General features: G+C 43.9%; 1 protein-coding gene across 1 annotated transcript in view; it reads left to right on the forward strand.

The window, feature by feature from the left end:
• LOC126253228 (probable 3',5'-cyclic phosphodiesterase pde-5) overlaps positions 1-16454 on the forward strand; it is an 824318-nt gene that overhangs the window by 699488 nt on the left and 108376 nt on the right. Inside the window, exon 10 of the mRNA XM_049954419.1 lies at positions 9944-10146. Within this exon, the coding sequence (XP_049810376.1) occupies positions 9944-10146 (203 nt within the window). The remainder of the gene's footprint in view (positions 1-9943; positions 10147-16454) is intronic.

Consider the following 16454-nt stretch of genomic DNA (forward strand, 5'->3'; position numbering starts at 1 on the left):
TATGGTTATGTAACCCTTGATGCTAACAGAGTTAATGGCTGTTATCAGTGACATGAGTAATATGATACGTAGATTTGTTACCTTACAACAGCCGTGGACACTGTTACCATGGAGGATTGTCGTGTGCCCAGTGCTCGCAGGGAGACGTCAAACCTACCAGTTACATACACGATAGTGCAGTGCTCGTGTTATTCTAATTTACGATGCAAGGTTCCTTCGGAAATGCGAGCATTTCCGAAGAAATTTTGCATTGTAAATAGGAATAACACAGGCACTGCAATATCGTATTCATCCGCCGACACCGGACCAGCATCTTTCAAATAAAATGTCTCCCCCGTGCAGGAATATACATAATGGATGTACGAGTACAGGTTATAGACACATGGTTGACGTATGGAAGATTGGGTCTGGCCGTAAGACGTGCACGGATAGCCAAATGGTATGGGACTGCTTGCGATCAGAGGGAAATCCAGGTTTGAGTCCCGGTCCGTCACGAATTTTCATTGTCGATATTCCATTAATCAGCTGATCGTTGTCCATATTCGCAGCTGCGAATACATTTTATTTATGCCATTTACGTATGTCCTCCTGGAATAGCACACGACCTTTTTTTCCAGAGTCGATTTGTTTGCTAACATCTCCTGGATGCTACGGTCGCCTATAACTTCATCTTGTAGAGCTCGTCTTGCTTTTCACTCCCAACTAATTACCTCCTTCACCGTCCGCCCCCGGTAGCTGAGTGGTGCTTAGCAACGTAAACAGAGATCACAGTTTGGTTCGCATTGTGAAATAATTTAAAAATATAGTTGTATTACAGACAGTTATACTTTGAGCGGTGTCCATTATCGTTCATAGCCTTTTGGCAAGCCATTACACAAAAGTTTCGTTTATCTGGGACCAGAATATCGGCTTTTGCAGCCGTCCTGAGCGGACGCGCTGTGGCGCTTCTGTTTGGATTTTATGACTATGCGTAACAGTGTTGTGTAAAATTGTGATTGTGGTGATGCAGCATTTTAGTTTCCTTGTTTTCGCGAGCTGTTAACTGCTGACATGGCAACCATGTTTCCCAGAAAGCTTACCCTAAAATTTGGATTTGATAAAGCAACCCGTAATATTCAGCCAAGTTCACTAGAAATTCATGACTGGATCGTTGACGTTATTGGCATTACTTCGGATCAGACGCACACTGCTTATTATGACTTTGAGCAATACTGCTTTTTTGTGAAGCTGCTTTCCCCGTTGGTGCTGGAACGGATTTTGCAGAAATTTGAAGGAAAAGCTGAATTCCGCCATCGCGATCATTCGGTGAGTACAGTTACCATTTCAAATGCTGATGTTGTTTACAAACAAGTCAGAGTATTTAATTTGCCTCCTGAGGTAGAAAACTGCTACTTAAAAGACGCATTATCTAAATACGGTGACATCAGGCAAATTCGTAATGAACGATGGTCAAGCCAGCATAGATTGCAATGCTTTAGTGGTGTTCGTTCTGTCGATATGCATGTCAAACAAAATATTCCATCTCATATTTTGGTTTGTGGCTACAAAGCGCACGTTATATACAATGGACAGACATTTACTTGTCATATATGTAATGAAAGTGGGCATCTCCGGCAAAACTGTCCAAAAAAGGTGTTTATATTGCAGAATAATTTACAACAGCGTAAAAGGTTAACATTGGCTGATCTTGTGACTGAAAATCAGATGACGGGTGGTGAAGTTTACAGCATTACGGGGAATGTAGACGACAGGCCACAAAATACTCTTGAAGCATTTCCACCTTTACTCAGGAAGGACACTGTAGACAATCCGGCTGGGAAAAGTAGTATAGCCACTAACAAGAGACGTCGAACTTGTGACGGCAGTAGCACAGATGAAGAAGATATCAACCTGTCGCTGAAAGCTGTAGGTGACATTCAGAAAACAGTACTGGAAACTGTTTCAGACAATATTGTCAGCATAGATTCGAACTCTAAGTACATCAGTAGACAAATCGAATACGCCACCATCACCCGAACAGGTCGAATTGACATCACAGTCCCATTCTGTAGCGCTGGACGCGCCAGTAGATGGCAATGCGCTGCTCTTGGTGACGCCACAACCCCGCGCTGCAGTACCCGTACGTCAATCAATGCAGACAGATTCACTCGCGGATGCAACTGAAAGCAAACATGACGAGGTAGCGAGTGATTGTCAACAACAGGCGACGTCACAGCCCAAATCCCAAGACGAAGAAGCGGAGTTTTACAGCAATAACACACAAACAGTAAACGAAAGTGATCATAGAAGTGATGGGGCGTTGGAAGAATGTTTGCGAACTGCTTCTGCGCCGCCTTTGGCAGACGAGATGGTGGCACACGACTGCCCCTCAGATTGACCGACACCGCCCTCGCTGCAAAACTATTCAGGGTGTGGGCGGAGCAGACATTTGGTGAAGGCCAGTGTCAATGCAAACCGAAAGAAAAGTAAGAAGAAAGGTTCATATGCAAACCGGGACGGTAGTCTCCAGTCAGATTCTCAGGAAGTATCCGGCATGGAGTGGCATGAAATGATAGACTAGCGGGAAAAAGGTCAATCCCCTATGTTACAGTCATATACGATTACCACGTTAAACATTAATAGGATACAGTCAGATGTTAAAATAGCTGCTCTGAAACAGTTTCTGTATGAGTCAGCGACGGATATTGCTCTCCTACAGGAAGTGGTATTCCCACAATTAAATTTTTTCAATTACGTTGATTTTTACAATATTTCCACTGAAACGAATGTTGGCACGGCCATTTTAGTTAGAGAAGGCATTCCCGTACATGACGTTGATAAATGAGAATCGGGGCGAGGTATTGGAATAAATGTAGCAGGAGTTACTATAGTCAATTTATATGCTCCTTCTGGCAGCAGTAATAGAGCTGCAAGAGCCACATTCTTTAATGAAAGCGTAATTTATTTACTGAGGAAAAACCCCCTCCCACTTTTAATAGGGGGAGATTTTAATTGTGTATTGAGTCGAAAGGATCAAATCCCCAACTTCAATTACTCAACTGACTTGAGACGTCTTGTTGTTGATTTAACATTAAAAGATGCGTGGGAAATAAAATACCCAACAATGGTGAACTTCACTCATATTGTTGCGAATTCCTGTAGTGGAATTGACAGAATTTACGTATCGGAAAATTTAGCAGATAAAGTACTGAAAACAAAAACTGTTCCCGTTAGTTTTTCCGATCACAGTGCGTTGTTGACCTGCGTAAATTTAACAAAAAAATGGTTCAAATGGCTCTGAGCACTATGGGACTTAACAGCTGTGCTCATTAGTCCCCTAGAACTTAGAACTACTTAAACCTAACTAACCGAAGGACATCACACACATCCATTCCCGAGGCAGGATTCGAACCTGCAACCGTAGCAGTCGCGCGATTCCGGACTGATCGCCTAGAACCGCGAGACCACCGCGGCCGGCGTAAATTTAACACCACAACCTACCCGAAGAGTAAGAAGCCAGTGGAATCTAAATATATCGTTATTATCAGAAGAAGACTTAGAATATGCCCTAACCAGAGCTTGAGAAATGTGTCTCCGTTCACTGAACAACTTTCCAAGTGTGATAGACTGGTGGACCCAACGAGCGAAACCGAAGTTAAGGAAAGTTTTAATATCTTTTAGTATAGATATGGCCAGAGAAAGGAAACAGACTGTAGAATTCTACTACAGCGTGCTCAGGGACCTCTATGATCAGACAGATGCAATTCCTACAAGATTAAAAGACATCAAGAAAATAAAAGTTAATAAGTCTGAAACGTAAGGAACTGGAGAGACTTAAAATAAAATCCAAATCAAAGTCAGTCACTGAAGATGAGACTGCTGCATTGTACCACCTTGTCAGACACGCCAAAAATAGAAGAAGAAGTTTCATGGATGAACTTCAAATAGATGATGGTACCATAATCACCACCCAGAAGGAAATAATTAAAGAGATCTCAGCGTACTACGAACGTATGTATGCGTCAGGGGAAACAAACGAAGAAGAATACGATGAGCTCTTTGGTACATGTCTTCCACGAATATCGCGAGATGATGATGAGAACATTTCTTCGGAAATCTCCAAGGAAGATGTATTAGAAATCGTGTGCAGCTCCCCTGCTAGAGAATCTCCAGGACCTGACGGACTGCCCATTGAATTCTATAAACGATTTTGGACCCTAATAGGAGAAAAGTTCACCGAAATTGTCGCTGTAGTCTTACAAGGAAAGCCAGTGCCTGCAGAGTTCAAACAATGTAAAATCGTGTTGACCCCGAAGAACAGAGGCTGCAAAAAAATAAACAACCTACGGCCGATTTCGCTTTTAAATTCAGATTATAAAATTATAGCTCGAGTAATTAACAAGCGCTTTACACCATGCACTGCTGACATCATAGGCCAACAGCAGACTTGTACTTTTAGAAGGACTATTTTACAAACTGCGGCTTTGCATCGCGATGTCATTGCGCTAGCGCAGGCAAGTAACATAAAATGTGGACTGCTTTTCATAGACTTCCATAAGGCATTTTATCAAATTAATCACAAATACCTGATAGAGACAATGCGCCGAATGGACTTCCTGCCAAAAACCATCGACATCATCAAAAACATGGCAATGGGTGTTACTGCACAAATCTCCGTTAACTGTCAACTGACAAAAAAAATTGAAATAAAAAGGGGTGTTACCCAAGGAAGCCCCTTATCCATGCTCCTGTTCGTTATATCGCTGGAACCTTTCCTGAGACAGCTACAGCACAGGCTGACAGGCATTACCATTCAAGGAACAAAGACCGTGGTAGGTGCTTACGCAGACGATGTAGGCGTAATCATCAGAGACCAAACAGATGTGACACAACTAGAGATGATACTTGCAAAATACTGTTCCGCATCAGGTGCGAGGGTAAATGAAAATAAAAGTAAATTTCTAAATATAAGGCGGCTTGCTAACTTGGGCATTGAGTGGGCGAACCATGTTAATGAACACAAAGCTCTTCGAATGGCATTGACAACATCCCTTTTAAAAATGATAGCAATAAATTGGTGGGAGGTGGCAAGAAAAATCAAGGGAGCTTTGATTGATAACTGTCAACGTAGCATAGACCAGTTCCCGAGAATACTGTTTATCAACACGTATATTTTATCCAAGGCCTACTACATAGCACAGGTTCTCCCCATTCCATCAATGGTGGCGAAGACGATCATGTCCACCTTAGCAAAGTTCTTGTGAAAAGGGGAATTGTTTCGAGTGCCGGTGAAGACAGCAGTTTTGGATCCAAGCAATGGAGGAATGGATCTAACCGACATCAAGTCTAAAGCGATGGCATTGTATGTCAAACGAACATGGAGCATAATGTGTAGCGATTCTGGGTGCATTACAGCAAAACTATACGATATTGTCAGGCCAGAAAGTGTAGAGCCGCCGATAAATATACAAAAAATAAGTTTTAAGCTGAAACCCATTAGGGAGTATTATCTTGAACTACGTTATCTCAGCAAAAAGCTTTTAAACTCCAAAAACGTTACAGCAAAGGCGATATTAGCTGAATGACGGAAACATGAAAGGAAAAATAACATAGAAACTAAATATGCTGGAATAGCATGGACTGTGGTCTGGAAAAACATCAGTAGTGATGTTCTTTCGTCTGAAATGAGAACAGCGTGGTACAATGTAGTCAATAACATCATCAGCACTAATGAGCGTCTCTTTGCCATCGGTTTAAGTGACACTAACCTCTGCAGCAAATGCAACCTCGTTGATAGTGTGCCTCATCGTTACACTTGTGGAGATCGGATTATCAACTGGAGGTGGACCAGGGAGAAAATTGCTCAAATAACAATAACTTCAGCAAACAATGTACCGACTAACATTTTCTGCAGACCAGAGGAAAGTTACTACCCTCAGGCAAAAAATAACGCAGTGATTTGGTTAATGGGCAAATATACGAGCTGCATTCAAGTTTTAAGGCCTCCGATTTTTTTTCTAATTAACTACTCACCCGAAATCGATGAAACTGGCGTTACTTCTCGACCTAATCGCCCTGCAGACTTACACATTTTTCACAACGCTGACGCCATGATTCCATGGCAGCGGCGAAGGCTTCTTTAGGAGTCTGTTTTGACCACTGGAAAATCGCTGAGGCAATAGCAGCATGGCTGGTGAATGTGCGGCCACGGAGAGTGTCTTTCATTGTTGGAAAAAGCCAAAAGTCACTAGCAGCCAGGTCAGGTGAGTAGGGAGCATGAGGAATCACTTCAAAGTTGTTATCACGAAGAAACTGTTGTGTAACGTTAGCTCGATGTGCGGGTGCGTTGTCTTGGTGAAACAGCACACGCGCAGCCCTTCCCGGACGTTTTTGTTGCAGTGCAGGAAGGAATTTGTTCTTCAAAACATTTTCGTAGGATGCACCTGTTACCGTAGTGCCCTTTGGAACGCAATGGGTAAGGATTACGCCCTCGCTGTCCCAGAACATGGACATTATCATTTTTCCAGCACTGACGGTTACCCGAAATTTTTTTAGTGGCAGTGAATCTGTGTGCTTCCATTGAGCTGACTGGCGCTTTGTTTCTGGATTGAAAAATGGCATCCACGTCTCATCCATTGTCACAACCGACGAAAAGAAAGTCCCATTCATGCTGTCGTTGCGCGTCAACATTGCTTGGCAACATGCCACACGGGCAGCCGTGTGGTCGTCCGTCAGCATTCGTGGCACCCACCTGGATGACACTTTTCGCATTTTCTGGTCGTCATGCAGGATTGTGTGCACAGAACCCACAGAAATGCCAACTCTGGAGGCGATCTATTCAACAGTCATTCGGCGATCCCCCAAAACAATTCTCTCCACTTTCTCGATCATGTCGTCAGACCGGCTTGTGCGAGCCCGAGGTTGTCTCGGTTTTTTGTCACACGATGTTCTGCCTTCATTAAACTGTCGCACCCACGAACGCACTTTCGACACATCCATAGCTCCATCACCACATGTCTCCTTCAACTGTCGATGAATTTCAATTGGTTTCACACCACGCAAATTCAGAAAACGAATGATTGCACGCTGTTCAAGTAAGGAAAACGTCTCCATTTTAAGTATTTAAAACAGTTCTCATTCTCTCCGCTGGCGGTATAATTCCATCTGCCGTACGGTGCTGCCATCTCTGGGACGTATTGACAATGAACGCGGCCTCATTTTAAAACAGTGCGCATGTTTCTATCTCTTTCCAGTCCGCAGAAAAAAAAATCGGAGGCCTTAGAACTTGAATGCACCTCGTACAAGTTATGTTTTTAACAATATTGGGAGCGATGAATATATTGAATACGAGATGTATATGGAAAATGAATTCGAGAAAATGCTTAAATATCAGAATCACAATAAGAAATATGGTAACATGCTCCGAATTATGTTCAACCGAATGGGTATAGGTTAGGAACTGGATTCCTAGTAGAGAGGGAATGGGTTGGGTCACGTTCCTGACCCTAACCTCAACTGAAAGTCACACGTGAAAAATAAATCAGTAGTACAGCAGATACAAGAATATGGCGACAAACATCTGGTGTCTGATATAAAGGAAGATCTTGGACTCCCTATAGATGCGTTCAGAAGGCTGGAACTGACAAAAATAACAAGGCAGTGAAATATTTTGCGATGTCGCTGTTCTGGACTGCTCTTCTGTCCATGTAATTTACCCTGGTAGGAACACACATCAAGGATTTACTGAATGAATAATTTGGGTCTGGGAAATGATGATGAGGAACCGGCTGCAGAAGAAGAATATGTGCATGCTGATCTGCCACCAGTTGAAGGTGACAGTGAAGGTGCTTAATTGTGCTACTGCTAAAGACTAATTTTTTGAATGCTGTAATTTATGACTGCAATTATCTGTCACCTTATTTACGTCATTTGATTGTAGCCATTTTTGTTACTGTTTTTGGTGGGAAAAAAAGTGGTCAGCGCGACAGACTGTCAATCCTAAGGACCCCAGTTCGATTCCCGGCTGAGTCGGAGATTTTTCTCCGCTCAGGGACTGGGTGTTGTGTTGCCCTAATCATCATCATTTCATCCCCATCGACGTGCAAGCCGCCGAAGTGGCGTCAAATTGAAAGACTTGCACCAGGCGAGCGGTCTACCCGACGGGAGGCCCTAGTCACACGACATTATTATACCTTCTTCACCGTGCTCGGACCCTCTTCCCCGAAGATTTCATGACTTAGCTGAAAAAATAGCTCATCTCTTTCCTCAAACAGCTTAAAGCATTCGTAACCAGAGTTCCATCATTTCAACAATATATTGTAATTGACAATTAACACAATGTACCTTACAATGAACTCCAGGCTCGACCCTCTCTCTGGTGCGTATACAATAGAGTAAGTGAAGTGCATTTCAGTTTCCATAATGTTCAATGCCAATGCAAGCTCTTTGGTTATTCCTTGGTGATCTACCATAACAGCTTCCATCAGCGGCTGCACGAAGTAACACGTCCACCACAGCAAGTGACGAATACCGTTCACGTCTGATGCCCACGGCAGGTGCAGCTCCTGCATATATACTTGCCTCTGCAGAAACAGAAGCCTGCCGACAGTGTGTTGCCCCTCTCCAGTTAAGATAATAGTTTTTCCCCCCATACTCTTGTGAATACCTTCCATTTCTCGAAGAGCCTATGAGTGTACCTTGGCATTTCCTAACGAAATGTCATGTTATACTACATGGTGACACAGGCCTACAAAGATCTAATCCCAACAAATTTGTAGGCCGCAACATCAAGTGATGTGGCTGACAATGCCACATGAGCCGAAATTGCAGTAACACAATAACAAAAAGTTACAACCAAAAGCGGAACATAATTTCATTTACAGAATTTAAAGAGGCTGTAGACACGCGTTACAAGAAGTTAAGAAATTTTGTGTTTACCAGTCTCTGGATGTCAAGCGAAAGAAAAGTGGTGGAATACTGTTCCTTATCATCATGGTGTGCAAGAAACTGTTTGGCTGGATTCCATATTCATTTCACATTCTGTTATGGAGTGACGGCAGGTTTATTGTCGGACTGGACCTCTATCTCGGTGGTACACGTGGTGCAATTCTAGATCAGAGAGACGGCATCGATTGTCAGCTCTCCCATTCTCTCAGCAGCAGTTTGCGACATGACACTCCTCAAGTGTAACTAAGACATGGACGTCACACGAGAGTCCAGTGTGACAAAGAAACCCGTTACGATCAGTCTTCTGTCAAAGCTTATGGCCCTCTACATCTAAATCTACGTGATTACTCTGCTATTCACAATAAAGTGCCTGGCAGAGGGTTCAATGAACCACCTCCATGCTGTCCGTCTACCGTTCCACTCTCGATCGGCACGCGGGAAAAAAGAACGCTTAAATTTTTCCGTGAGAGCCCTGATTTCACTTATTTTATAGTGATGATCATTTCTCCCTACGTAGGTGGGTGCCAACAGAATGTTTTCGCAATCGGAGGAGAAAACTGGTGATTAAAATTTCATGTGAAGATCCCGTCGCAACGAAAAAGCCTTTGTTTTAATGATCGCCACTCGAATTCACGTATCATGTCTGTGACACCATCTCCCCTATTTCGCGATAATACAAAACGAGCTGCTCTTCTTTGTACTTTTTCGATGTCACCCGTCAGTCTCACCTGATGCGGATCCCACGCCGCAGAGCAGTACTCCAGAATAGGCTTGACAAGCGTGGTGTAAGCAGTCTCTTTGGTAGACCTGTTGCACCTTCTAAGTGTTCTGCCAATGAATCGCAGTCTTTGGTTTGCTCTACCCACAATATTATCTATGTGACCGTCCCTCCCAGTCATCTGCACCGTATTTCTGTTCTTATCATGTGTTAATGGAAAGAGCAGGCTGCAGGAAGACAGGTGAGTGAGCGAGTGCTGAGCGTGCTCTGCACTGAGTGGGTGGTGGTGGCGGTGCGCAGGAGGACGAGGAAGCGTTCGAGATGTTCGCGGTGTACTGCGGGCTGGCGCTGCACCACGCCAAGCTGTACGACAAGATCGCGCGCTCCGAGCAGAAGTACCGCGTGGCGCTCGAGGTGCTGAGCTACCACAACACGTGCGGCGAGGCCGAGGTGCAGCAGGTGCGCGAGCGCGGCATCCCGGACGCCATGCCCGCCGTCGACGAGTGAGTACCGCAGCGCAGCCGCTCTGCAGGCGCCCAACCAGCCGGACTCAGACTTCACCACAGTCGCCCGTCAGCTCCTTTCGTACCAGCTTTAAGCAACCTGCACATTATGTGTGTACTACGATCGTCATGCAGTATCATACCTCCCATCTGCTCAAATAGCAGAAGACATCTACTACATCAAGTTGCTCATTTCCTAAGTACTGAATAATTTATTTCCATAGGCACGCAGTTTGGTTAGAAGACGCTTGTAAGGAACGGTGTCGAAAGCGTTCTGGAAATCTAAAAGTAAGGAATCAATTTCACATCCCCTGTCGACAGCACTTATTACTTCATGAGTATAAAGAGCTAGTTGAGTTTCGCAAGAACGATATTTTCTGAATCCGTGCTGTCTACGTGTCAATAAATTGTTTTCTTCGAGATACTTCACAATGTTCGAATACAGTATATGTTCCGAAACCCTACTGCAAATCGACGTCAGTGATATGGACTTGTAATTCAGCGGATTACTCATACTTCCCTTTTTGGGTATTGGTGTAACTTGAGCAATTTTCCAGTCTTTAGGTACGGAGCTTTCTGTGAGCGAGTGGTTGTATATAATTGCTAAATATGGAGCTATTGTATCGGCATACTCCGAGAGGAGCCTGGTTGGTAGACAATCTGGACCGGAAGCCTTGCTTTTATTAAGTGATTTAAGCTGCTTTACGACACTGAGGATGTCTATTTCTATGTTTCTCATCTTGGCAATTGTTCTTGATTGGAATTCAAGAATATTTATTTCGTCTTCTTTGGTGAAGGAGTTTCGGAAAATCGTGTTTCATAACTCTGCTTTAGCGGCACTGTCATCAGTGACTTCACCGTTGTTATCGCGCAGTGAAGGTATTGATTGCGTCTTGCCACTGGTGTGCTTTATGTATGACCAGAATCTCTTTGGGTTTTCTGCCAGATTTCGAGACAGAGTTTCGTTGTGGAAATTATTGAAAGCATCTCGCATTGAAGTACGCCCTATATTTCGAACTTCTGCAAAACTTTGCTACTCTTGGAGATGTTGCGTTCTTTTAAATTTGGCTTGCTTCTTTCGCTGCTTCTGCAACAGCGATCTGACCCGTTTTGTGTACCATGGGGGAGCAGTACCATCACTTATTAATTTGTGTGGTGTATATCTCTCAATTGCTGTCGATACTATCTCTTTGAAATCTTTCCACAACTTGTCTACGCCTACAAGATCAGATCGGAAGGAGTGCAGTCTGTATCTTAAAAAGGCGTTAAGAGCATTTTTGTCAGCTTTTTTAAATATATATACTTTGCTTTCCTTCTTGATAGTTGTAGGTGTTACGGTATTCAGCCTAGCAGCTACTGCCTAGTGGTCGCTAATCCCTTGTTTCGTCACGATACCCACTATTTGTCCAGGATTATTTGTTGCTAAGAGGTCAAGTATGCTTTCGCAACCATTTACATTTCGAGTGGGCTCATGAACTAATTGTTCAAAATAATTTTCTGAGAAAGCATTCAGTACGTTTTATGCCTGCCGCCAGCTTTAAACATACAAGGCAAACTACTTCTTACACGATAAATGGTTCAAATAGCTCTGAGCACTATGGGACTCAACTGCTGAGGTCATTAGTCCCCTAGAACTTAGAACTAGTTAAACCTAACTAACCTAAGGACATCACACACATCCATGCCCGAGGCAGGATTCGAACCTGCGACCGTAGCGGTCTCGCGGTTCCAGACTGCAGCGCCAGAACCGCGCGGCCACTTCGGCTCTTACACGATAAATACTCCATCACCAACTGTATTTAATCTTTCCTTCTGAACACTGTTAGATCGTCAGAAAAAATTTCTGCTGAGTTTATTTCCGGCTTTAGCCAGCTTTTTGTAGCTATAAATATTTGAGCTTCAGTGCTTTCTGATAGGGCTTGGAGCACTGGTTGTTTCCCAACACAGCTACGACAATTTACAACTACAATACCAATCGTTTCTACAACTAACTTACTGTGTTTTACCTTCCCCCTTTCAAACGAATGCCCTTTCTGCGGTTCCCTGAGGCCCTCTAACCTAGAAAACTGCCCAGTCCCTTCCACACAGTCCCGCTACCCGTGTATCCGCTTCCTGTTTCGAGGGGAACGGGCACGGATTGCATTCGGCTCTACTCTATGAGAAAATACGTAAACATTCTAGTTTATGTGAAGTACAGTCATGTTATAACGTTAATAGAACAGAACATAGTACCACTTTCACTACAACTTACAAAAGAGCCGTACAGGGTAATTACGTTGACGTTTTCCGACATTTCCTGTTTAGTATTTCTTTAACTAGTGTGCTAATGTTATAATGTAATCTTTGGAACATTTTTAATTGAAGGCTGCATGTTATGTTGTGATCTGACAAAGTGCTCCGGGATTTCGACTTTGCTAATTTCATAACAGAAAGAATTTGCCTACACACATATGTCGAACCTCATATGCGTAAGATCCGTGCAGCAAATGCGTACAACCTCGGAAATCTGGATTGGAGAACACCATTGTAGAAATCAGTCAGGTCTTTCTTTCTTGTGGTCATATCAGTCCTTCAACAAATCGTCACAGTGTAAATTTAACATTTCCATTTGGTACCTGGTACGAACGTTTTTGGAAATCACTGAATACTGGGTTGCAAAGAGCTGAGACGTAGTAGACAAAGCTTCTACTTCTTGAAATCTCGACGCAAACTGATTACGAAGATTTTGTAAGACTTGCACTTACTCCTCAGAGAGACTAATATATGATGAACGCACGTGCGATAACTTCGGAAAATTCACAGTGTTTCCAACTACGAGTTGATTCATCAACACATCCAATGTCATTTGGTTGGAGGCTTTGATTCTGTAGTACATATTTGTTATAATTCAGCCCTTGCCTTGAAGTCATGTATTTAAATCGTCCAAATGACCATTTAAATTATCAAGGAAAGCTAAGTCTAAAATCCAGGTTTTCTTTTCTTTCACGTGAGGTACAGACTTTTTTATTAGTCACGAATAATGCTATTTCGTCCTTTAACTCAAAGAAACTCTGATGTCTTAGAGCTGGTCACAGCACGTTATAGTGATAAGGAAGGTCACCATACTGACTGCGACATTCTTCAAGAAAAGTTTTAGGCTGTCTATGTTTAAGGCTCTTGGCTGGATGCAATTTGCAACTCGTGCCACGGTATCTACAAAATTCTTCAATTTACTGTACTTAGCGCGAAGAGTGTCTTGATGAAGAATGTTGTGGACTGCAATGAGATAATGTGTTTCACCAGTAACACGTTTCATAGACGTAGACAGAGCTCATCTGTTGCGACAGAAACAAGCTTGTTCCAACTCAGGCCCGCGTTTTCAGCATCTCTTTCAACACATATGAACATGTCCAAACCCGTGTTGGTGCCCATAAGGGAAATTGAATCGAAAACTTCCGTTGATGTTCAACTTGTGATCGGCACCCCTAATGAAAATAGCTAATTTCGCAGTATCTGACACATCACTACTCTCATCGACAGCTAAGGAATAATGTAGGAGGGGCGTTCAATTGTAATGCAACACTTTCTTTCTCGATCAATTTCGGTTTTAAAAAATACAGAATTTGTTATGGGATACCGTGGAATATTCCCACTTCAGTCAGCCGGCCGAAGTGGCCGTGCGGTTAACGGCGCTGCAGTCTGGAACCGCAAGACCGCTACGGTCGCAGGTTCGAATCCTGCCTCGGGCATGGATGTTTGTGATGTCCATAGGTTAGTTAGGTTTAACTAGTTCTAAGTTCTAGGGGACTAATGACCTCAGCAGTTGAGTCCCATAGTGCTCAGAGCCATTTGAACCATTCCCACTTCAGTCGCTATAGTTCCCAAGAAGTTCTGATAGAGGGCACCGCTATATGTAGCATTCGAAATGGCGTCTGTAACGGAGGTGCTTTCCAAGCAGAGAGCTGTCATTGCGTTTCTTTTGGCAGAAAACCAGATCATCACAGATATTCATAGGTGCTTGAATAATGTCTACGGAGACTCATCAGTATAAAAATGCATGGTTAGTCATTGGGCGAGGCGTCTGTCATCATCGCAACAAAGGTAGCGCGAACGTGTCCTATCGTCCCGCGTGCCGGCCGGCCGCCCACAGCTGTGACTCCTGCAATGTGTTCGCCGCCACAAAAATGTAAATGAACTTCTCCTTCTTCTTGACAACCAAGGCCTCGCACAAGTGTGCGCTCCCAAGAGGAGCTCACAAAATTAGATTGCACTACTTCCTCATCCATCCTACAGCCCGGATCTCGCAGCTTCCCACTTCCGTTTGGCCCAATGACAGGTGCACTACGTGGGAAGCTGTACGTGGATGATGGGGACATTGTTGATTTGTTGATGCAAATTGTCTCCGAGGTCGATCTGTAGAGTGGTACCATGCGGGCGTACAAGCCTTCCCAGTAAGGTGGGCTATATTGAAAAATAGAGTTTTGTAGCCAAAATTGTGGGGACTAATATGGTGTATTGGAGTCCTGATTAGAAACAACCTGCTTTCAAAAAGTGTGTTGCGTAATTTATTGAATGCTCCTCGTACAAAATTACGTCCTCGTGGACGTCTGCTCGCATTTCCTGAACACGTCGCATAATAGTCTTAGGAGGCAGACTTACACTGAGACGACAGAAAGCCACGGGATTCCTCCTAATGTCGTGTCGGACTTCCTTTTGCCCGGTTTAGTGCAGCAGCTGGACATGGCATGGGCTCAACAAGTTGATGGAGGACCCCTGCAGAAATACTGAGCCATGCTGCCTCTATAGCCAGCCATAGCTGCGAAAGTGTGCCGGTGCAAGATTTTGTGCGAGAACTGACCTCTTGATTATGTCCCACGAATGGGACCCATGTCGGGCGACCTGGGTCGCTAAAGCATTCGCTCAAATTACCCAGAATGTGCTTCAACCAATTGCGAACTATTGTGACCTGGTGACAGTTCCATACCTGTTTGGGAATATGATGTTCATGAATGGCTCCAAGTGGTCTCCAAGTAGCCGAAAATAACCATTTCCAGTCAATAACCGCTTTAGATGGAGCAGAGGACCCAGTCTATTCCATGAAAAACTGTCCACACGATTAAGGAGTCACCACAAGCTTGTTTACAACTTGGTCCACGGCTTCACGGGGTCTGCGCCACACTCGAACATTAGTAGCAGTTCTCACCAACTTAAAAGGCCTCATCTGAGCAGCTCACGTTTTCCAGTTGCCTAGAGTCCAACCGTAATGGTCATTAGCCCAGGAGAGGCGCTGAGGGTTTTGTTGTGCTGTTAGCAAAGGTACTCGCGTCGGTCGTCTGCTGCTATAGCCCATTAGCAGAAAATTTCGCCTCACTGTCCTTACAGTACGACAAACATTGATTTCTGCGGTTATTTCACGCAGAGTTGCTTATCTGTTAGCGCTGCTGCAAAAATGGCTCTGAGCACTATGGGACTCAACTGCTGTGGTCATAAGTCCCCTAGAACTTAGAACTACTTAAACCTAACTAACCTAAGGACATCACACATATCCATGCCCTAGGCAGGATTCGAACCTGCGACCGTAGCGGTCGTGCGGTACCAGACTGTAGCTCCTTTAACCGCTCGGCCACTCCGGCCGGCAGCGCTGCTGCTCTCAGTCGTTAAACGAAGGCCATCAGCCACTGTCATGCCTGAGATTTGGCATTCTCGGCACACTCTTGACACTGTGGATCCTGGAATACTGAATTCCCTAACGTTTTCCGGAATCAAATGTTCCATGGGTTTAGCGCCGACTACCATTCCACGTTCAGAGTCTGTTAATTCCTGTCGCGTGGATATAATCAGGTCTGAAACCTTTTCACACGAATCACCTGAGCAGAAATGACAGCTTCGCCAATATATTTCCCTTTTATACCTTGTGTACGTGATATTACCGCTAACTGTAAGTGTGCATATCGCTATCCCACGGTTTTTGTCACTTCGCTATACTCTTTCAAAGTCTTCTGTCAAATATGAACACATTTTTTCAGCGGCCGTCACAATAATTTCTTTGGCAAGGTCTCCTGTAGCAAACAGGCTTACTTTCATGGCTATACGAAAAGCTGGCCTGTGGCTCAGACGGACAGACGCTTTCCTACTTAGAGAGTCCACGTGGGCAAATTCCTTTAATTTCAATGTTACTGCGTCACGTTCTTCTCCTTGATATTTCTCACATTCTTTTGTGTGACACATAGAATAATGGCGTTGTAATTTACATTTCTTAATACTCCATACTTCTTTGTTCAGTACTAAACACTTTGCAGCTTTGCAGCGCACAAATAGCAAAAGATTTT

This window comes from Schistocerca nitens, chromosome 1 (assembly GCF_023898315.1).
Source record: "Schistocerca nitens isolate TAMUIC-IGC-003100 chromosome 1, iqSchNite1.1, whole genome shotgun sequence".
In the NCBI taxonomy this organism is placed as follows: Eukaryota; Metazoa; Arthropoda; class Insecta; order Orthoptera; family Acrididae; genus Schistocerca; species Schistocerca nitens.